At 33.4% G+C, this 24,789-nt stretch overlaps 1 protein-coding gene across 2 annotated transcripts in view; it reads right to left on the reverse strand.

The window, feature by feature from the left end:
- Positions 1-6,567: 6,567 nt before the first annotated feature.
- The window catches only part of TFEC (transcription factor EC), a 70,746-nt gene continuing 52,524 nt past the window's right edge, over positions 6,568-24,789 (reverse strand). For both annotated transcript variants that reach the window (XM_081038383.1, XM_081038384.1), the window contains 5 exons: positions 22,380-22,494; positions 20,040-20,096; positions 15,469-15,544; positions 9,256-9,403; positions 6,568-8,371 (listed from right to left, as the gene is read on the reverse strand). In XM_081038383.1, coding sequence (XP_080894509.1) covers positions 7,991-8,371; positions 9,256-9,403; positions 15,469-15,544; positions 20,040-20,096; positions 22,380-22,494 — 777 coding nt within the window. In that variant the 3' untranslated portion in view covers positions 6,568-7,990. The remainder of the gene's footprint in view (positions 8,372-9,255; positions 9,404-15,468; positions 15,545-20,039; positions 20,097-22,379; positions 22,495-24,789) is intronic.

Consider the following 24,789-nt stretch of genomic DNA (forward strand, 5'->3'; position numbering starts at 1 on the left):
CACACCGCAGAGTTTTAATTAGTAAGACTTTAAGACATGTTTTAATCTGGTAGCCCTTGTCTTCCCTAATCTAAATTTCTGACGCCAAAGAGTTGCATTCCATGTACTGAAAGCATTGCTGAGCCTCCTGAATAAGTAATAGTAAATCCACTGGTTGCCTCTGCCTGAAGAATCCTCTGCCTGCTCTCTCTCACCTCCCATCTTGCACCAGGCTAGCCCCTACTCTGCCTTAGGTCTCAGTTTCCCTGAGACTCATCCAGATGCCCTCATTTGGGCTTCCATGCCACCCTTAATTCTGCCAGCATAGCAATTACCACACTCTATTGAAAGATCATCTTTTATATTCCCCTCAGCAACGAACATTGTTCTTTGGGGGATACTTATTAATGAAACGGTGAACGAATTAATGGATACATTCTAGAGTAGACATTATTTTTACTTAGATAAGCCAAAAGAAGACACAAATACTCACTTCAATTAAAAGAGGTAACAAAGAAAGACTGGAAGAGATGTATTGCAATAAATGGTCACAGCCTTGAGTGAGCACCATTTCATTATCTGAAGAATTTGCCACCTCACACTTCCCTTACCTACAATTAACCATCACGTCATCATTTTTTAAGGAAACAGCACAGTAAGCAAGACACTGTTAAGTCATGAGGGATAGTCACTGTTAAGCTAAGGGATAATGTTGGCTTCCAATGCCCACCCATCTAGTGAGGAAGGTAATCTATGGATGGCTGTAAAAAACAGCAATACAAAGATAGAATTAAAGCAGCTAGCTGCGTGGCCACCAGGGACCATGATGTTGACAGCTGTTGACCGGGGTGGTGAGGAAAAGCCTTAAAATAGGAAAATATTGAAGTAGCCTTGTTAGATTGAAGAACAGAAGGCAAGATTAGGATAGAAGTTGCAAGGACTGACTATCTTTATTAATTTTGGGATCCGTGTAGAAAAGGTTGAATCTACTTTTATATTTACCAATGAATAAATAGGAATTTAATTCCACAATGAATAAAGTGTCCGGTATCCCCCTCTACCAGTCCTTAGGCATATCGGAATGGGTTTTATACAACCATATACTTCTTTGAACATAGAGTGATTGTAATGTCCTGAAGAATTTAGGGGACTACTTGTTCCCTATAATTATACAAAAGTATTTTTCAAGAGATAATCATATAACCCAAACGTTATGTTTCTCCACAGATATATACAGCATCACCTTTCATTGTGTAAACAGATAAATATAATCTCAACTACAGTATTGTTTGTAGCAATTCAATTTTTTTCTGAACATAGCTCTTATTCTATTATAATGCTTGAATGATTCACATGCAATGTTTCCAATCCACTTTTCCCAGCTTGTGAAACTTTTTAAGGATATGTTAGCATTTGCAGGCACCAGATGTTTTGACATAAGGAGAAGCAATATGTAAATTTTAATCCATGCTAGGAACAATAGCCTGCAGGCACCTTTTTCTTATTACATGAATTATATACTTAACCACAATGTGGTCAATCTTATCAAAACCATCACCATCTAGAATGTTGTACTCTTGTCTTATGGTGTCAATTAATAAAATGATATATATTTAACATGATGGGTATCCATTACTCACCCAGTAAGCCTTATTGTATTTTACCACTTAACCACCCATAGCTAGAACTCTGCAGGTGTTAATAATAATAACAACAACTTTTTAGGTGGGTTTTAATATTCCTTCTGATGGTCAATAAAATCAATGCTTGTGTTGTAACTAAATGTTTTATACCTGCATATATCACTTCTTTTAACAAAAATATTAAAACCTGTTACAATTTTATTTATCTTTTCCATATTTTTGACTAAACTAAGGTGTGTGTGTGTGGGGGGGGGTGTTTCAAACAGAAGAGATTTAGGGATAGCTTGAAATGATGCCTAGGCATAGGTTCGAATAAAGAATAATATATTCTTACATTTAGAGACCTTTCTAATATCAGAAATTAGAAAAACATTTTATAAGCTCCCACATGGGCACACGTGTCTATACCCAAATACACCATGCATGTACATAGACACATAATAAATAATTAAGTATAAAATCCATTCAGTCATCCATCTTTTCAATCTGAATAGTGTCAGAAAAATCATCCTGACTTATTTTTATCTGTATTAGATTGGTTATTCCTTTCCACACAGAAATTATGTTGATTAGTAATTTTTTGGTACTGATAATGCTTTAAGAAACTTGTTATAACTTTTTAAAAAGCAATACCATCTTTTATAGTCAACTCCGAGCTGTACTATCTTATTAATTTTGAAGGAAGACTGTAGAAAAAGATTCATAAACATGGTATTAAATATTAGAAAGTCTTAACATTTAACTGAAATCCTTATTCACTTCATTATCAAGGGATATGTCTAGTCAATACCAATTAGCAGCTTTAAAATGTTTTACATATTAAAATACAGTATTCTATTTATCCTAGATTGTCTGGGGACCGTGTAGTATATTAAAAGATTTGCAGAGTTTCTTAGTGATTTCGCTGCTACAATTATGCCTGTTAGCAATTTTGCAACATTTTGATAAATATTTTCCATAAATCAAAACCATAACAGCATGGAGAAACAGATGGCAGGAGACTATATTAAAGAATGTAACAGTGATTTTCATTAATAGGGAAATAGTGGATCATCGTTTTCAGAGTGGGTTATGTGGCGAGCAGTTGTCGGTTGTGAAGTCTCATGGCTGTTAACTATCCTTCAGATCATTAGCCCCCACTCTGCGTTTTCCAGCATAGTCTATATACTAAGGCATCACAAAAAGTATGTGAAAACATTCAATAACTTTACATTTTACATAAGCAAAGAAAATAGTGGTATATTTTAAAAGGTATGCATACAAAGATTCATATATATATTAGAAAATAAAATACATTACTTTGTTATTAAAAATGAAAAATAGCAATAATTACAAATTCTACAGCCTTATTACACTAACAATGTTTTCTTGATTTAAGCAGTTAGATTAAATTATAGGAATATTACTTCAGCTATTCATATATATATATAAAATACTATTAAACTCAAAGATTTTAAACTACATTGTTATTATTAAGATTAAATAGTTGAATTAATTTTATCCTTGTATGCCATAAGCAATTGCAATGCTATTAAATAAGGTCCTGAATTTACTTAGGTTTTAAACTTTAGTAGTCATATATTAAAGGATAATATGTAACTTCCTGATTATAAATAATTTTTTCAGCAAAGTAACAGTCTCCCCTTTACTTTGCATATTTTCTATCTTGTTTGTTATATATAACCACCAGCTATAAATAGCACACAAATAAAATTTATTTCTGTGGAAAAGAAAAATTGAAAATACAGAATTTTTAAAATAAAATGGTAGTGCAGGAATGAGAGAGGTAGCATTGCAAACATAAAAAGTATTTGTTCTTTATTCTTGAAGACTACTGGATAAATATGGCAAAATACATTTTACTGAGGATTTCATCAATAGAAAACACAATAGAAATCATTTGGATATGTAGAAATACATACACAAATCTGTTTACAAGAAGATAAAAAGTTCCCTTTATGTGTAAAGCAGCAGATAGTAGTATTTCATCGTTAAATTGGTTGAATCCAGTGGAAGTTTTTAAAAATCAAAATAACTGTTTTCTGATAATTTCTTATACACTCAAATTCTCTATGAACCTCACAGAAAAATGTAGAACAGAAAAAAACTTTTAAAACTATTGTTATCATTTTTGAATAATTTCTTTGTTTACAAATTTAAAATCATACAAATGATAAAATATCGTAATTCAATGAATGATGATTACAGGAAGTTCATATCATACGTTATATCAGCAACACTCTAAATGTGTTTAGTATTTATTAAGTAAATATAATGAAATTTCTTTATGTAAAACTTACACTAACTCAAATTGTCATACTTTTCAAAATGCATGGCACTGGGGTGGGCGGGGGGGTAGCAAGTGGTGTAATTCCACGGAGCACACAGGCAGCGCCAATATCAATACTAAAGCAAAAGTTAATCCTTCAGGTCTTTTCAAGAAACCCAGGTTGTTGACCTGATGCTAATAACACAGCAAAATGATTAATTGATTCCAGTTTTCATCTACATCTGAGACATCATGAGGTCAGTAAGCATCATCCTAGATACACTGTAAAAACACTGAATCACTCAGTTATACCATTTATTTATTTGAATATCAAAGTTCACAATATCAGAACAGCATGAAATATTTTCATAATACCTTGAAGTACAAGAATATACCAATATCAAACTATCAAAACAAAAGAAAAATGTATTCTCTTTTACATTGTGAAATCTAACTTCTCCACTGACATAAAGGTAAGTGAGTGCACCAAATCAAGAAACTCATTGTGTCTAATTTTTTAAAAATAAGAGCTATTAAATATTTTATTTACAGTTGTGTGAGTGGAGAAAAATGAGCTAAAAAAGGAGGAAGGCTATTTCTCAATGTCCTCAGCTCAACTGGCTATTTATTACTTAGAGCTTTTATACCCACATAAAGAAAGCTATAGGCATTGATATCATGTCCATAAACTGAGGAAATATGGTCTGTTTACATATTCTTCAGTTATGGGAAAAGTTTGAGAAGAATACAAGGAAAAAATTATGAAGATCTATATCCACTCATAGGTGGCCCTTGTTATTTTAAGATAATTGGGAGTGGGTAAGGTTGCTTAATGTGAATATAGGAAAAGTTAGCCAATATGCTAATATAGAGAAAACTATTAGATGGAACATCATTTTAAAATGTTATTGTCAGATGTTTACAACATCCAATAGTCACGGAGAAACTGCTCCATAAATACATGACATAAATATGTAGCCAGAGTGCATATATATATATATGTATATATATATACACACACACACACACACACACGGTATATAGAGGGTGTCAAAAATGTTTACACATTTTTAGAAAGGAATAAAGTATATTAAATATATATAGAGAGAAGGGATGTTTGAAAGGGCCTATTTTATACATGAACAACTTCTTTAGTTAGGAGCCTAGTCTTTGGTACACTTCCATTCTCCTATGCAACTTCACCACTATTGAAGTTAGGATAATGACATTGAGATAACTCGGGCTCCCTCCTCCATCGTCACATGTAATATCAACTACACACTTATCTCTTGATAGATACATCACTACAATTCTATCTATTAAAGTAACAGACCTGGTGCAGGAATTCTTCACCTGGGATCCAAGGAGATATTCAGGAAGTCCCTGACACCTCTTGGTGCATACAAGTTTTTGACTATATATACAATTCTGTATTTTTCTGGGGAGAGGGTCTGTAACTTTTGTGACACAGCACCACTCTTTACTCTTTAAAAATTTATGACCCATTTTATTAGGTTGGTGCAAAAGTAATTGCCTTTTAAAAGGTTAAAAACAATTGCAAAATCGCGATCACTTTTGCACTAACCTAATACAATCCCCTTATAGCTATTATGAGAATAACGACAAATACTTTGTTCCCTTTCTAGATCTCTTTTGTCCCTACTCTACCATCCTGTGTCAAGTCCTCACAATTAGCTAAGAATATAAGGAATGAGTTTCAGACCTGGGTTGTAATATTTTAACAGAATGAAAAATGATGACGGAGTAATGACATCATCAGTGCAAGTCCCCTCAGCATATGAAAAAAAGAGAATGGATAATAGGAGAACTGAAATTAGTCCCTACCTAGAATGATGTGTTTTTCATGGATCCAAAAGTACATTCCGGCTTTACAATTTGTAATGTTAAGTTAAATTATCAACTCAGGTAGTAAAGTGGAATTTTTCTAGGAAGTTAAACGTATATAATGTTCTCCCAAAAATTCTTGAGGAAGTATATCGTATTGCTCTTTTACACATGACATATTACAGGTGCATTTATCTAGCTGGTTTTAATGACTATTCCTATAAATTAAGAATTATTTTTTTCCATGTCAAACAATGAAAATTATTTTAATTCTCCAAACTCCAAGGTAAGGCTATAAGCTAAGCCTGAGAGAATTATTATACCATAAAAATTGAATATTTTCCCACTTTCATCAGCATTAGTCTCATATTTTGTGATGATGTATTTTCCATATGAGTAATACTTAAAACACTCTGAAAAATTTATCACCAAGTTAATATTCATTAAAAATTATGTCTCAGTAATGTTAGTAATATACAGAAGCATTTTAACTTTTAGGCTTCTCTCTCCTAATAAAACATTCTATTTCTACTATGTCATTTCATCCTAGTTTTCAAGGGCTTTCACAGCCTGTTGCCAATATTATTTTCCAGAGCTTCCCAACAGGCATCTTCTAGGACTGCCAGATGAATGTTCTATTTCTAATGAACGTCCCATTAAGACATGTCCCAACTTATTCTCATTTTTATCATTTAGTTGATATTATTTCTCTATCTTTCATTCCTTTCACCCAATTTATAATTGTAAAAGAAGTTAAATTCTGCTCTTCCTATAGACTTTTGTGATTCTCCAAACCTCATTCATTTTCATTTTCTCTGACTTTCTGTATTTATACCTTACGCTGCTGCACGTAGACTTTAATTCTATATGGTTTTTATTGTTTGCTTTGTTTCTCATGTAGTCGTATTAACTCCCCAGGGAGTAAGTCCATTTTTGGCTTGTTTGTTTGACATTTTCACAGGACCTATGGCAATTCTGAATATCGCTCCATAAATACTCATTGATGAAAGGACCACTCATGGAGAGCCAGCAGAGAGCAATTCCCAATCCTAAAACAAGCTCAAAAGAGGAAATTTGAGTAAAGTACCATAAATATAAATATTTTTAATAAATGCTAACCAAGCTAACAAAAAAAAATCATAGTGTACTCTAAGTACTTATGGGAAGAGAACTAACTCAGAGCTGAATGTAATAAAAGTTTCTGTTTTATGAATTGTTTTGTCAGTTGGCAGTCCAATTTTCAATATTCTGTCAAGTTGGAGCAAAACTATATCAATAACTAATTAATTGACATCCAATATTGGACACAGTTTTTTAAATATTTGACCAATTGTCCTAGCAGGATATTTTATAGTTAATTTGTTTACCTTGATTATCTAACATCACATCTTGATGAAGAAAGAGAATTTGGAACGTGATTTCTGATGCAGAATAGAAAATCAGAAGAGTGAAGGAATTAAAAAAAGAACACCTTCTACCTGCATTGTGTGCATGTGTGTAGGGGTATGTTTAAAATTCTAGTCCATATTTTTGAGGAAAATATTCAATGTGTTCCTTTTTCTGAACACAGCATGTCTTCATAAATATATAAAGATGCTTTTAGAATTTGTGTAATTAAACTGACTAAAGAAATCTGAGTCTAATTTTAGAAATCAAAATTTTTAATAAATTTCATATATTTTATTGTGGAAATTTCTAATCTTTATTGTAGATTCACTTTTCAATTACAAGTGACAGATGATCTATCCTTTTATTATTTCCCCATATAAAATTGAACTTTAGACAACATGGCCACCAGGCAGTGGAGAAAGTGAAGAAATGGACCATCAGATCCGTTGATATTAATTCTGGAAAAGTAATGTTTTAAGAGTTGAATAGGAAGGAGATGGAAGTGAATAACTAAGAAAAGGTTTGTAGATTTCAGTAGATTTACTCTTTGTAATAGTTCCAATAATACATCATTAAGTGAAGAGCCATTTCTTATGTTTGTATCTCTTTCTAGGAAAACAAAATTTAAGTAGATCTGAACTCTGTAGTCAAAGAGGAAAAAATATGTTTAGCTCTCAATAATTCTTCAACACTATATTTCTTCCTGTGAATTCATTCCTCTGTTGTTTTTAGTCCATTTGGTTTTTTATGAATATATTCTTTCCAGAAAAATGAAGCCAAAGCAATACATAAAACATAATATAACTGCATAGCACCAGCATAGATAGAATTGGTTCCTAGTTGATGAGTTGAGCGAGTTTATTTTTTATAACTCATCACCATCATCTGAGCTAAAACTACTTCTCCTACTGCTCTCTTTGGCAACTGCAGGGGAAGTAGCAGACAGCAGAGGATCTGTTCCCAAAGGAGGTATCGCGTCGCCCAGTAGCATGTCCTCCAATCTTGGTTCCTCTTTCAAAGCAGCACTGAATGATAAATCTGTGAAGTGCGACAAAGGATCAGGGAAGGCCATCGCTTGATCACAGAGCTCAGGGCTTGTTCCCTGAGACAGAGTCAGTGGTTGGCAATAGTCCGCTGAACTCTGCTCAAGATGGGTCTGTGGTTTGGTGACACGAGCACCTAAATCAGCCGTGCCAAGTGAAGCTAAGGTTGGCAGACCATGAGCACGAGCCTGTATTTCTAGTTCCTGCAATTTCAAACAAGAATAATTAAATAATAACTTGGAAAGTAGACTAAACTCTAGAGAATAAATCAGAAATAGAACCAAGGTATTAAAATTTATTCAAAATGAAGAGTAATACAGATTATAAATATTCTTGCAAATAATAGCATCTGGTGTATTTCTATTGCCTGAAAAATAACCCTTAGAACAATATGCAGATTTTAAAGAATTTCTCCTCCTAATGTGCTTTAAAGGAATACCTGAGATGTAACAGTCCCATTGTGATTCAGACTACAATGCTCACATCTGGAAATAGTGCAAAATCTCCCATTTATTCTTCCAGATTAATGTCTCACTGTAGGACCATTTCATGGAAACAAAGTAGGTACTTTACCTGGCAATAAGCATGCTTACATAAAAATCTTGAGAGTTATGAAAACCCATATTTTGATATTTTGTGTCACATGAACAGACAAGGAGTGACTTAATATAAACCATCACAATATACCTTGAGGCAATGAAATCCGTAGCAACATTACTAAAGAAATAAAAGGAGGAAGGGAGAATGCAGTATCCAATATTATCTAGAGAAACAAATGTTCTACTTTATTATTTCTTTTGGCTGAAATGATATTGTTTGTGTTTATATAAAATGGGTTCTATTTTCTGCATTTTGCAGTTAGTGTTGCTATTCATTATATATTTTTAAAGTCATGTTAATCCTAAATTCCTAATCAAAACCTAACTGAAACAACCCAATTCATGAACTTCTAAAAGGCAATAAAATTATCCTTCAGAAGGAAAAATTATTGTTAATAAGAAAAAAATAAATGAGACCAATGAATAAAACTGATGACGGATTAGTCATATTTAAGCTACGTGGTTTATGGCAACATTGTTATAAAAACCTGAATACGGAGTCGAAGCCGCCTGTTAGCCTGCTCTAATTTCTTCTGTCTGTGTTCTAATTCTCGGGCTCGCTGTTGTTCTTTTTGTAGCCACTTGATGTACTCCACTGATGCTTTTAGAATTGTTCCTTTGTTCCAGCGCATATCACTGTAGAATGGAGAGATAACCTTTTCACAATTGTGCATGTCAGCAGAATTCATAAGAACTTACAAAATCTTTTACATTAATATGAAATAATGATTTACATGACTATTATTCACTCTTAGATATTATTGCTTCTGAATAGAAATTTTAATAGAATAGTTAAGAAGCCCTTATATAGTAAAATTAATCCCAGAATGAAAATAAGTGTCAAAAGAAAGTAATAAAGTGACTTTTTGTGGGAGAGCTAAATGCAATATCATGATTCTACCATTACAGTTTTTATATTTTTAGTGAAAATTGCTTTTATTATTAACTCCAAGATTAAAATCTATGTGAGGTATTTCTGCATTAATGAACTAGGAAATGTACATTACTGAGGATTTAAGCCTAAATTTTTTAAGATCATTTTAAATGTACCAATCTTTTAACCTACTTTCTAATAAGGTTGCTTTTATGCTTCTAAGGAAAAAAAAAATAAGGTCCCTCCTGAATGGTGATCATGAGTGATTGTGAACAAATTAGAGTTTGTAACATCACCTTATGCAACAGAACAAAACATTCTAGAATTATTAGGCAAATTTTTCTGCACATAAAACATCAATAATTTTTTGAAAAGCTGGCTACCTATTTTTAAATAAGTTTAATATAAGTAAGTGCAATTCAACATTACCAGATAACCTTTCAGAGTATAGGATAGACAAAAAAATGATTGAAACATATTTTTGAGAGAGGAGAATGATAAATCTGCAATTGCAGAACAAGCTACTGGTTTTAATATCTGAAAACATACGTCGATGAGTTTAATACTATATGAGAACTGATAATATATGTAGAGAATGGGGCCAAACTAATTTCTAAAAGTAACCTGAGCCATTGGAAAACCTTGATGAATTTTCAATTTAAAGTCATGACATGTTTTAAATAGAGCATAAAGTAAGCACGTAGGGAAATTTAAAAAAGACATTATGCTGCATATATTTTCAGTTTACATGATCTTAGTGAAATATCTTGATATATGTTAAGAACATATATATATTCTTGTACTATCTTAATATATATTTATTAAGGGATCAAAAGTGGAAAATATACTTTAAGAAAAAAATCTGGCTGGTACATGCCTCATTAGAAGTTCACGTTAGATGACAGTTCCATTAGCTGTAACAAATTAAAGGGAACTGCATGTTTTTACTGGCAGGTAAAAATATTTATTAGGGCCTGGACAAGGCATCTTCTGAAATGCACAAACAATTCAGTGTCTGTCTCAAGTTTGAAAATGTTTTGTCAGTTCTCTAGGGCCGTAATAGCTGCTGGTCTCCTTCTTCTCACCATTATCTGGTGGTGGAAAAGCTAGGGGGAAGAGGCTACCTTTGTCATTAAAGCAAGAAGGTATCTAATTGAAAAGTAGAGTGAGCTCCTGAATTAAACTCTAATAGTAACAGAAGCCCTATGGCCCTAATTTTGTTTCATTTCTTCTAATGGGAAGAAAAACTTGAAGGATAGAAGGAGTAAGATGAAAAGGCTAACCCTAACCACCTTTGAAGTCTAAAGCACTGTTTATTTAAATCTAAAGCAAATCTTCAAAACAGTGCTAGAGACCACACAATGGGTCTTCTTTCAATTTCTAGTGTCATTTTCACTAAATTTTTTAAAGTGCATGCTATATTAAAGCCATTTTAGTAAATAGATTTCTTCTTAAAATATTCTAAGTTTTCTAAACTTATTAAGGAGCTGTGTGCCTCTCTCCTGAGACAATTTTAAGCAGCTAGGTGTTGAAAACATCATGTATGACAGCAATACTAAACATATAAAGCATGCCTAAGGAAGGAATGTTGAGACTGACTTTTCATTGTCTACAAAATAACTTTCTTTGAAGAACTTAAATTTTTGAGGAGCTTGAATGCATTTAGAATTAAAGCAGGTAATAGAAATATCTACGCTGGAGTTAGAAGTGTGGCCAGGCAAAACTATGGAAACTGCACAGTCTGTTGTCATCTTAGGAGGGCACAACCACTTAAAACCATTAAAATATTTAAAAAAAAAGAAAAGAAAGACAGAAAGAAAGGAGACACCATGACAGGTTTGATTTTTCTTGCTTAGATCAACATTTATAACTTCTAATTTAGAAAGTCTTATTAGGTCTCATTTACTACCATTCTTACATAAAAGCAGGAAAAAATTCTGACTAGGGGAAAAAAACAGAATGATTTAGTTTAAAAAAACAACAACAACTGTGTTTTTGTTTCTTCATTTGTTTAGACACAGACAATAGTTTAGTGATTACCAGAGGGTAAGGGGAGAGAGGGTGGTAGATGAAGGCAAAGGGGGTCAAATATGTGGTGATGGAAGGAGAACTGACTCTGGGTGGTGAACACAATGGGATTTACAGAAGGAATACAGAATTGTACACCTGAAGCCTATGCAACTTGACTAACAATTGTCACCTCAATAAACTTTAATTTAAAAAAAAAACAACTGTGATCTGTTGTATAAACTTAAAAAGTAGAAAAACAATAGTAATTTGATAGCATCAATAAAATAATTAATGCTCTGATCGTATTTTATATTTCTAGTAATATAATTTTTTATAAATATGATTCTTAAAAAGCCTGTATAAAGTAGACCACTACCACACATCCGTAGAGGTTCTTCACTTTTTGTGTTTGATCATTTTATTTTTTTAACAATGGTCAAAAGATTATCATGGTACTTATTGTTGTTTTGTTTTAATTTTCTCAACATATATATCTCAACTACAGCTGTTCACTATATTATTTTCCCTTCTGACATTACTATTTTGACCTAGAAAAGAAGTACAAATTTCTGAATGTTTTTGATACATAAAACTGGCAATTTCATAAAATTCAAAATGTCTTCCAGTATTAGCTTTGATTTCCAAAGCCAATCCTTAAGTTAATTCTAATCACGAACTGGAAAGGTCCTCAGAGGTCAACTTCTCCAAAGTTCCTGCTGTTTTCCTAGTATCAGGTGGTGTTTAGAAGATGAGCCCAGTTCTCCTCACTCATTAAGTAATTTTTCTGCAAATCTGTGGCTTTCTTGCTTTTTCAAATGCATCTGTCATAAGAAATATATTTTCTGTTGTGACTCAGTGAATTCTTAGTGCATAAAATTGCAACAAAGTTTTCAAAAGTTTACTGTTCTTCTTAGGTGTAATATGTCACACATCTGATATTTTCAATGCTATTGTCCCTTTTTTGTTTAAAAATGCTGGATCTGTCCCATTTGATTGATTTCATGATCTATTAATTGGTTATGGCCTGCAATTGGAAAAATCCCATTCTAGACAATTTTACAATCAGATATATATCTTTTCATTTCTTAATTAAAGTTTTAAAAATTACTCCTTTTAATGGTTGCAGTCATCTACTCAACAAATTAGCCTGAAACTTGTTAAACTCAAATTGAAAGCATGTTTGATCTTTTTTATCCACTTTTTAACTTTGTCATTGCCACAACATGGTAATAAAATGTTTCTTCAAAGTGAAACTTGCCTCCTGTATTTTATCCTCACTAATTTTCTTTTCCGTAACATTTATATTATCCATAATAGTATCTGAAAATTCAATACATGAGTTCAAAGTAATTTCGTAGAGTAAATGGCTGCTCCTTAGGCCCAGGAATGCAAGCTCTATTTCTCAGGTAAAGTCAATTTAAAGAGGCTGCATTCTGGATTCAACCATGAGACTCCCCTTGGTGACCCTGAACAAGGAGACTACAGTAACAGGTGAGGCCACAGGAAGCCAAAGGAACCAATAGAATTGGTACTGAATGTCTGTGGTCCACCAGCTTGCAGCTATTTTCTGCCTATACAAGGTAGATGTATTCACATATAGACATATTCAACATTTGACTAATGTTTTCAATTAGATCAAAAATAAATGTAATTTGCCTACATATTTGCATAACATAATACGATTAAAACACATAATAATCCCCCTTTCTGAGATCCATCAAGAAGAGAAAAACACTTGAGAATGCTTACAGTGAAGTTTTCCCAGTTATGGTCCCTTTCAGATATATTCTGTGATAAATTGATTTTTCATATTCTAGATCAGGGTAGACAAATTACAGCCTGCACTCTGGTTTTGTCAGTAGTCTCATGGGACGCAGTTATGCTCTTTTCTATACATGTCGTTTATGTCTGCTTTCATGCCACAGTTGCAGAGTTGAATAATTGTGACACAGACTATATGGCCCACCAAGCTTGAAATATTTACTTCTGGCCCTTTACAGAACAAATCCACCCTCCTTTGTTCTAGACAGTGAATTAAAACTAGACAGGAGGCTTTTATAATCAAAACTTCTATAAAAATGTAGAGTAATAATAATCCCTCACAGAAGCTTTGTAATTTGTACAGTAATTCTCATCCATATTATTTGATTTTATTTTTATAAAAATAGTCATACAATTAGTGTTTTATAGGCATGGTAACATCTCAAGATGTTCCATTAGGATTCAGAATCCAATGTTATAGTGTCATCTGCTTTCTGCACATAACCGTGCCCTGGCACTGTGGGTTAGCTCTACAAGTTACAGGAGAAGCACTCTTAACTGACATTTACCTAATCACTTTCAGGAAAAATTAATGCTCTCCGTTGCCCTGTGTGGCACCCCCTGACTAGAGCCACAACAAAGTAGATACGAGAGGCCACTGGCTCCCTCCTGATACACCCGGGCTCTCCTGATACTTAACGGGAGGCTGTTAAATTAAAGCCCATTGTAGTTATGATAACATTGTTCAATTACAAGTACATTAACTAATAAAATATGAATGTAAAATAAGAATGCATTTGTAAAAAAGTTATTGATTTTAGAAACATTAGATTGAAAGCTTTGGAAAATTCAGTTAAAATGTTGGTAAAAGTAGGTTGCTAAAAAATATACTACAACAAATTAGGCTGTAAACATTTAAAAAACTTTATCTATACTTAGGTTGCGTAAGTTTTTGTTTTACTTTAAAGAAATTAAAATACACTATACATCTTAGTGCAATTTATGTAAAAAAGAAAAGTTGAAACATATTCAAACAAAAAGGCCTTGACCTTTTATCAAATTATTGGTAAATAAATGGGCATTTTGTATTTTAAGTGTTAAAAAAATCCAATCAGGAAAATGGGTATTCTCTCAGTAGAAAGATTTGCCTGCTTAGAGACTTTAAAAGATTTAAGTTATTATCGAGGCCTACACTGAGGCTGAGCGCGTCAGACTCCACATCCAGCTCTGTTTCGGCCATTCTTCTCTAGACACCTTCTCGATCTAATATGCCCACGAGGATAAACATCACATTTCCTTCTATTACAAATTATTGAGTCTCTAAATGGATTTAGGGAAAAAGTGTTTCCAATTTGAAGAGGACAGTTCTCACTTTGAATTAAACGTTTTTCAAGTCATTAATGCTACAGATCATGTTTTTATGATTTTTGAGGCACATTCACATTCTGAATTGGTAATTTAATTAATCAACTATTTCTTGAAATTGAGAACCTCAAACATCTTGTTTAACTGATTTGTATGTGTATGATACCAAAACCTGCTAAAAACTTCATTGCAATAACCAATTAGTGGTTACTATCAATCAGCATGTTTTTACAATTCCCTTTTTCACTTCCATGTCTCCAGAACTTTGGAACCTCTGAAAATCCAATTCAATGTTCGTGTACACATCAATCTTACATTGGAAGCGTCACTACAACCATAAGTCAAGTATACCAGTGGGTGTCATAGACAGCATTTGACACTACCACTCAATTTGTCAGTATCGGTGCCATACAGAATGACCTGCTATGAACTGAGAAGAAATGATTTACTTATTTCTTAGCACTTAAAAGGACAAGGGTTAGTAACAACCTTGATGCTTAATAACTATCAGCCTTAAATAATCCTTAAATAATAATCCTTAAAACTGAGACCAGAAGTAGCCTATTTTTACCATCAGCTGCTTACTTTCCTAATCATTAGTACTTCTCTCCCCCTCTTCCCTCCCACTCATTTTTTGGGGGAGGGGCTATTAAAACCATATCATTATTATAGAAATAATTGTTGAACTCACGGATCATTAGACTTTGGAATAAGAGTCCCAAGCTCCTTGATTCGGTAATTAATGTTATACCTTCTTCTTCTTTCAACTATTAAAAAAAATACATTATTTATTATTCTCATTAAAGCACAATTCACTTTTGGTCAGCTGTAAACTTTCTTAATAATTTAAAAGAATCAATGAGCAAAAATTTTTCATTTAGTCAAGAGTATCCAAAAATAAATAAAAATCCAAATGTTTTATTCCAAAAGTAAAAACAACAATATTAGAATTATTAGTCCAATTATTCATAATGCTTTAAAGACATTTTCTCCGCAAACATGTATTTTATTCTTTGAAATGCCATGTTTACTCATACTGAAATATATGCATATAGGTATATATGTGTATATATGTATATATGTACATAATATTTACTCATACTGAAATACATATGTGTATATACATATACATATATATGTACATAGGATATATATGTGTGTATGTATATATATACAGAGGGTCCCCAAAAAATGTATACCCACTTTAAGAAATGGAAAAAACTGTATTAAAATTGTAATACTCAATATATACTGATAACAAAAGATGAATACAAGTCACATTTGACTTCTGCAATTACAAGAGGTGCTCAAAGTGGTTACCATCAGCATAATTTTAAAGCAAGTTTTTCCTTTCTTTAAATGTGTATACTTTTTTGGCACCCTCTGTGTGTGTGTGTGTGTGTGTGTGTGTGTGTGTGTGTGTGTGTGTGTGTTTGTATATATATCCTATTTGGCACATGCATTTTTGTCCATCCATAAGGATTATAATCTTTTGATGTCTGTACCACGCTTTACTCTTGTAGTATACTTCACTGAAGACCTAACACAAAGTTTAGCACATGGTAGGTGTGTATGTCCAACTAGAATATAACCTCCTAGAGGGCAAGGACCATTTCTTCCTCATTTTTGTATCCCCAGATGGATTGGCATGTAAGAGGCACTAAATAAATGTATGTTGACTTAACTATAAATATATTTTTTTAATTAAAATTTTTTCAATAATATATAAAGCAGTGGATTTTAAACTTTGTTATGCATCAGACATACATGGAGGGATTGTTAAATTAGATTTGTACACAACAGATTCTGAATCTGGCAGGTCTGTGTTGCACCCCAAGACTTTGCATTTTTAACAAGCTTCCAAGTGACACTGATTCTGTTTGTCTAAGGGCCACACTTTGAGACCTTCTGATACAAGTCCTTATTCAGAGACTGTTTTCTCTGGGCATCTGATAGACGTTTAATAAGTGTCAGGTATGCAAAGAAGTACTTTTCTATATTGACCTTTTCTAATGCCAGTTTATAGAGCATAGAGTAGTCTTGTAGTCTACTCTTTATTACTGTATCAAGAACTAGAACGTACATTTGTATATAATACTTTTGAAAAAGTATCATTTTAAAAGGTTTCTAGAGAAGTGAAGGAAAAAACAGTCATGGAGAAAGAGAAAATCATATATCAAAAATATTGGAAAATACTTAAACAATACATGTTCAAAAATTAAGATCTGCTACCAGAAATAAGGAAAGTCATGAAAAACAATCAATTGTCTTGGCAAACTCATTTTACAAAGCAATTTACCACGAATGGATTTGACCTTCAGGAATAATACATTGGAATTCCCCTAAATTGGAATATAATTGATTCTTGACAGCATTTGTTTTCCTTCTTTACCAATCCTATTTTCTCTGTGCATGTGATTAAAAAGACAATGACACCGCAAAATAAATAAATAAATAAATAAAAATAAAAAAATAAAAAACTGAAAAGAAAATAAACAAAGGTAAAGCTGATAGAAATATGTATGTATTTTACAGTGAGAATTTATTAATAATTCTCTGTTCACACATTCTCCTATATTATAAAACAGACTTTTAAATATAAGATGAAGAACAGCTATGAAGGATTTTATCTCAAAATTGGGGAGTGTTTTAGTCCTACAATATTTCTCCAAAATCTATTATTTAAATGCACCTTATGTAAAATATCAGAAGTTCATACATTACTCTTCTTAGATTGTGCTTGATACATTTTTAATGGCTAATTATAATGAGAACTTTGGTTCCTAGATGTTTTCATATCCAGTACTAGTTATTTGTAAAGGAGTCAAATTTTAAGAATTTATTGTTATTTCATGCCCTGTGTGGTTTCACTCTTCATAAAGGGTTTGATATATTCATTTATCCCTGTCCTTAAGTCCCGTAAGAGCGACCTCATTCCAGAGCCCTTACTTAAGAGGAATCATTTTTGCCTTCTCTCACCACAACCCTCCCCACTGAGCAAGGCAGCAGCCGCAGAGCCAGGGAACCCCTTCTAAGCAGCCCTCTGGGTAATCTGCATGAGTAACCTGCACAGGCCAAATGTCCAAAGCCCACCTTCCAGAGCCTGTGCATGCCACTTCCAAGGTCCACGTTCCTGAGGAAAGACCATGGCACCAGTATGCTTACCCCCAGGCCCAGGAGGTAGAACGGGGCAGTTGTTTGCAGAGATGTGAACGGAGCTTGAATGTATGAGATGAGGAGTTCACACTCATGTTTGAGGGTATTGGCAGCACAGAGGAAAACGGGGAGTGGGGGGGAGAAAAGAGAGATGGGCAGGCATTCCCCAACCCTGACATTCCCGCTCAGAACTCCAAGGATCCGAGAATTCTAACCTCACATCCAGCCTTCCCGTCCTTAGGAAGGAGAGAGCATACTTATTTTAGCACTTTCTAGCTTGAGTTATAACTTTTAAATGTTTAGAGATCGGGCAAGTAGACTTCCTTAGTCCTTTTGCCATAATCTTCACAAATTGTAGGGCTTGTCCTAGATTCATCATAGTTAAAATGTAATATTGTTATTGTTTTTTAACATTGAAACCTCCAAAAAGATCATTCAGTAAGGGAATCCAGATTAGAAACACTGTGATAATGGGCATACCAGGCACCTCTCATACTTTGCATTAAATTATCTGTTGTTCAAGCTACAGACACAAAGGAAAGAAGAGAGAAGCAGGCGAGAATAGCTAGCAGGTTTAAAAACTATGAGAGCCCATATATCCTTGATGCATTCATTCCTTCTTTCAATAATCAGCTCTCCCTACTCACGCTCTACTTTCCTCAGAATCTGAACCAAAGCTTATCTGCCGTACCACTAGGGGCTATGGAAATCAGATCACTTCCCTCTCACAACTACCCTAATGATGTTATAACCTGTTATCACCTTGAGTCAGCTCTTTCCTCAGTCATGTATGCAGTCAGCAAACTGAGCAATCTGTAACAGACAGATGCAGGTTTCACAGGTAACTCATTGAATCAATTTCAGCTAATCACATGTAAGGAAATTCTGGTTTGTTTTAGAGTGTTAAAAGTTTTTATTTATTTTTATTTTATTTTTTTCTCATTTTTTAAAATTTGGTTCCCAGAACAAAAAGGCTTCATTCACACTCAGTTAGCGAAGCTCATTTGAGACAGCTAAGCACTTGAGACATGACCAAACACTATTAAACTCAACATTGCTGCTAACCTACTTTCATTGCCTGTATTTCTCCATTTCATGTGATCTGTTATCAGTTAAATTGCCCCCTAGAAAGGAATCAAAGACATTTTTTTTTTTTTTTTGGCAGAGGTGGAATTCAGCAATCCACAAAAGCAATACCTTTCAGATAACTTATGATTAAGAAGGGAGGAGGAGACTTGACACAGAAAGATGAGTACCTGGGTGTGGGGACAGAGCCAGGAGTGCAGTTTCCAGGTTCACACCCTCACGTGGAGAGGTGCTCAGTCGAGTATTAAATGGCCATCAACTGTGATTGGATGGCCATCAGCTGTGGCTAGTTGGCCGTCAGCTGTAATCAGTGAGCCGTTGGCCACTAATATAACTGCCATGGCTTCACTGGCAGAAAATGGGGGTTAGCAAGAAGATGGTGGCTGGCAAGCACAGATTGCGGATTGCAGCTAGCAAGGTGGATTGGTTGGCAGAGAGAGAAGCAGACAGCAGGTTGCGGATCGTGTGGCTCCTGCTTCCTGTGTCTCCAACCCAGCCGCCAGTGAGAATATAGTGGTGTGACTCCCCTATCTGTGGCTCGGTGGGTGTTCCTTTTTGGCCTCACCGTGTTCTGCATTCTTATGTGGGGAACAGGACCAATGACCCTGCATGACACCCTGCATGACAGTAGGGTTATATTTCTTGCTATTAAAATTTAAATGGTGTGAATTTTTCTAAAGTCAATTTATCTCTTTAAACCTTTGAGTCATGAATGACATCAAAGTTCAAATGTAACTAAGTGCACTTGTCTCCATCACATGCAGCCTTCTTGAGAGAGAGTGATCAGGGAGAGAATGTGTGATGTTTCATTTCATAAAAGTGTTTAGCTTTTCTGCAGTTCACATCATTTAAATTCCCCCAAATAGCTCATCTGTATAGTAAACATATACTATTAATGCTGATCGTCTGACCTCAAAATACTTATCAAGTTACAATGAAAGACCTTACATTTTAACTTACATGCATTTCCTCTTGCATTAATTCATTTTGTTTGGATAATCGTAAAATAAATATACTCACTGAGGTTGTGGTTGTCCTTTTTCTGTCTCTCTTTTGCCAAAGCTCGAGTATCAGTTTCTGATCAACAGGAAATAATTGAAACAGTACTTAGTTTTACGTTACTTCCCTACATAATTCAGGAATACTAGGTGAAAATACAATATTACTTACCCAAATGGTATAATGCTATTTTTATGCAAACATTTAGAAATTTGGAGTAGAGTACTCTTGACTAAGAAGCATAGCAAACCTTTAGGCTTTACGAAGTAAAACTTGAATTTATATTCTGGCCCTCCATTTCATAGCAATGTAATCTGTTACCTAAATGCTTTGTCTCAGTCTCCTCATTCACAAAATTGGTGTAATACCTATCTGGTGATCATTCGGATGATTAAAAGAGGTACAGTGCACAGCAAATATTAAACTGCTCGACTATCATTTTCAGAATTTTAAGATTATTCAAAATTATTCCAACCTAAATTTTTACAATTTACATTTTTCTTAAATGATTATGATTTCTACTTTCCAGGAGTTGGAACAAACTGCATTTCTTAGGTATTCCTATCGAACAAATCCACACTTGCAGTAAATGACACTGTATGTCATTTTTGGAGCATTGTGACATGTTTGGAGCATTTGTGACAGTCTCCAGCATGGGCCACAATGATTCTCACTCGTGATATTCATACCCTTGATAGTTCCCTCCCACATTGCATACGGCTGACCTGTGAAACCAGTAGAATATTGTGGAAAAGACTAGTGTGGCTTCCAAGAGTAGGTTATAAAAGGCATTTTGAACTTTTTATCTGGTGTGTCTTGGATCACCATTTGTCATGTCATGAGGATGCTTGACCAGCCCGATGGAGAGGTCTACATGGTAAAGAACCAAGGTCACTTACCAAGAAGCAGCACTAGCTTGCATGACCTGTGAGCAAACCATGTTGGGAACACATCCTTCTGCCCGTGAAGTGACAAATGTCTGCTTCTCTGGCCAGCAGTCTTATGAGAGACTCTGAGCCAGAACCAATTTTCTAACCCACCCTTGAATTTTTGACCCTTAGAGATTATATAAGATGACAAGTGTTTATTATTTGAAGCTGTTAAGTTTTGCAGTGATTTGTTATACAGAAATAGATAATTAATACAGTGTTCCTTGAATAATTCTAGTTTTTAAATATTTATTTAAATTTGTTCATTTAAAATTAATTCATTAATTTTAATCAAAATTATTTGAAAGCATAGACATTTTTGAGTTATTGATTAGAGTCCAAGAATGGACATATTGTATTTACTAAAAAGTGTTAGTATTAGCTGTGTAAAAATTATTAAAGACCAATGTTTGGGCTCCAAACTAAAAATGTTTTACAGAAATTTCAACTGAATTTCCTTTTATTCTTATGGAGGAATTAACAACGGACTTATAAGTCAAGAAATCCTTATTTTGATCCATTTCTCCCTCTACTCAGCTGTGTGACTTTGGGAAAGTAATTCCTCTGACCATTGATTTCCTCATCTCTGTGTTGGGGAAAATTGACAGTGTCTCAGTAATTCCTTTGAGCTGTGACAATTTTGAAATTTACTATTGAAAATTAAGTGTTTCTTTTTTAAAAAAATCTACTTGGGAAAGTTAAATGTGAGTTTATCATGAAATTCATAGAACAAGCTAAAAGGGAAAATCTCGTTCTTTGTTTCACAACAAATTCTACATAGAAAAGGGGCTAATTTTCCCTAATATATTATTATTTTGCAACCATGTTAACAAATTGCATCTATTTAATATCAAAATAAATGTATGTTGACTACTTAGTCAACCTGCTATGTATATTATATATATATATTGTACACACACAGATACACATACATACACCGGGGGTGCCATAAAAATATACACAAGGGGACACCTTGGTCAATGTGGCTCAAGCAGTAGTTCACCGTAATCAGAAGTCTCTGGATGCTGATGTCTGCCAGTCAACTACTGTGAGCACCTCTTGTAATTGCAGAAGTCAAACACGACTTGTATTCATCTTTTGTTATCAGTATATGTTGAGCATTACAATTTTAATACAGTTTTCCTTTCTTAAAATGTGTATACATTTTTTGGTATCATACACACACACACACACACGCACAGAGAGAGAGAGAGAGAGAGAGAGAGAGAATATTGAATTAATTCAGTTGAACTGTAAATTATATTAACTTATGGCTTGGTTGTCATAGGAAAAGAAATGATGGATTTACTCTCTAAAAGTATCCCACTTTGACAATTTTGATAATATTTTTAATATTTAGCTTGGTAATATTTGTCATTCATATCTTATATAGTCGACATTACAAAGGATAAATCTATAAAAACAATATTACCTGTAATTTCTTGTTTCGTTGGTAGAGCACTTGGACAGGAAGCACTTGTAAGGCCCATGTTAACTGGTGAAATTTCCTGCTCACCACTATACACATCCAAAATACTTCCAGATAACTTTAGAGGAAAACAGAAGAAAAAGTCAATTAAACCTTCTGTGGACATTGATATATTTGGTTGTATAGTTTAAATTTGCCACTTTAATAATAATTTGTAATATGTAGCATTTTAATTCTAAGTAACAGTGAATTTGCACTGACTTTTAAAAATCAATATGGGAAGCTTATGGATATGTTGCAAAAAACTATTTGTATTTAAGCAAAAATAAAAAAGAAAGAAATTAGTTCACTCATGAAGGAAAATTCTGATTAATATTTGCAAAGTTATAGAATTTCTATCCACCATGTTACCTGGTTATAAATGAATATGATTAAAAATATCATTGGGACAAAAATCAATATACATACTAGCCAAGCTGAAAAGTTTGTTGCATATCGTAAATTAGGTATAATGGCTACACATTTTGGAAGCCTTTTTAACACCACCAGTGCCATCAGCAAGTCACAGTCAAAAGGTGCTTTACACTGTTAATTAAGTGAGAAACTTCTTTCTTGTCTGGAAAACATACTTTTTCTCATTGTACACTTGATGTTCTAAATTATTATAAATATTCTAGCTGGTAACCAAAAGCAGTCTAAAACTACTTTTTCCTCTAGTGGATATAGGGTATGTCTAATTATTCCCATAGTAACACCACAATTCTTAAAGTGCTGCTGGCAACAATTTATATAGAAAGCTAAGATGCTTTATATACAATTCAAAATTATACCAATTTATTTTTAAAATGTGCTTATTGATTTGATCTCCCAAGAAAATTAAATTTAAATAACATTTGTAATTTAAGTGAATATTCATATTCCAGAACAAACTGCATTTAAAATGTACGTATGAATTGAACATTGGAAACATTTGTGTCCTACGTATCTTTATTTCATTTCTGGGCAGTAAACCAGGTACTGAATAACTAGTAATATTTTTCTTCCCTTAAGGACTAGAAATACTACAAATAATCAAACAAAGCTATAACCGCATTGCTACTAAGACTCTTACTCTCTTAGCCCCTCTTTCTGTAAAACTCCGACTCAAACTGAGGGAATTTTTTTAATACTGATAAAGTCAGACAGGAAATAAATGTGAGGAAAGAACATAGGATCAAAATTAATGTCTTACATAATAATCCATTAAACTATATGTAATAATTATTGTATATTTCTGAGGGGGAAAAAACCTTGAAAATACAGTGGAAATCAAGCCAATATGTAAGGGCATGTGCACATCAGTAGGGACATTATCAATAGTGACATAATTCTGATGTATATTTTCAAGTATCAGTTTTTTTCATTATGTTCTCTTATTAGGACTCCTCATTTACATTTTATATAAACTCATTGTTTTGAAATGTATTTTCACTCATGGATCTTGGAAGGGAGCTACTTAAAAGTGGAGAATTTATTGCTTCTCAATTTTCTCATTTGAAAAATAGGGACAAAGTTGATCAGAATGGATAGAGTATTAGTATCAGAACAACACAAGGAAATTCTAAAAGCAGGTATTTCCCTAACATGAGTCTTTTAGTCATATTTGTAAAAGTAAAATGTTTCCAAGATCTGTTTTGAAAACCCTGTTGGTGATAAGCTGAAGTATCACCATCCTGAATTGCACATTTCCACAGGGCCTTGGAGATCATAATGGTCATGACGAACAAAAGACAGGGAGGGAGGGGGAAGGCAGGGGAAAGAACTAGGGAGAGGGCACTTCTCTCTGATGAGCTTGAATAAGATGGATTTCAATGCAGCAGTAGCAAATTGCAGAGATGTTTAAGAAAAGAGCCACATTACATATACACTGTAAGAATAAAGTGATAGTTTTCTAACTATAGCATTTTGCTGGGTCCAATATTACCTGGTCAAGCCATACTCAAAGAGTTTTTCCTTAGAAATGGGTCTGGATTCTGATAATGAATCTAATCCTGCTTAACCATAGGTATATTACATCTTCTCCTGATCTTGGTTATTGTCTAATTTATGCCCTAAAGCACAATGATTAATATTCTATTTAATTTTATGCTGTAGATACTACTCTATTTCATGTAAATGGCTAATCACTTTTTGAATATCATTAGACAATTGGTTTCAATTTCAAAGTATAATACACTTCATGTGATCTAAAGTGCCTTTTCTCCATTAAAAGATATGAGTACAATGTTAGTAAAAATTTAAAGATTACATACACATCTGAAAGAGCTTACAAAGCAAAATTATATCTACTTTTCTCAAAGGTATAATTCACTGAAGTAATGAGGTCTACATGTTGACTTTATTTTGTATATTAGTTGGCAAATGGATAGATATT

This window comes from Rhinolophus hipposideros (assembly GCF_964194185.1).
Source record: "Rhinolophus hipposideros genome assembly, chromosome: 25".
NCBI lineage: Eukaryota > Metazoa > Chordata > Mammalia > Chiroptera > Rhinolophidae > Rhinolophus > Rhinolophus hipposideros.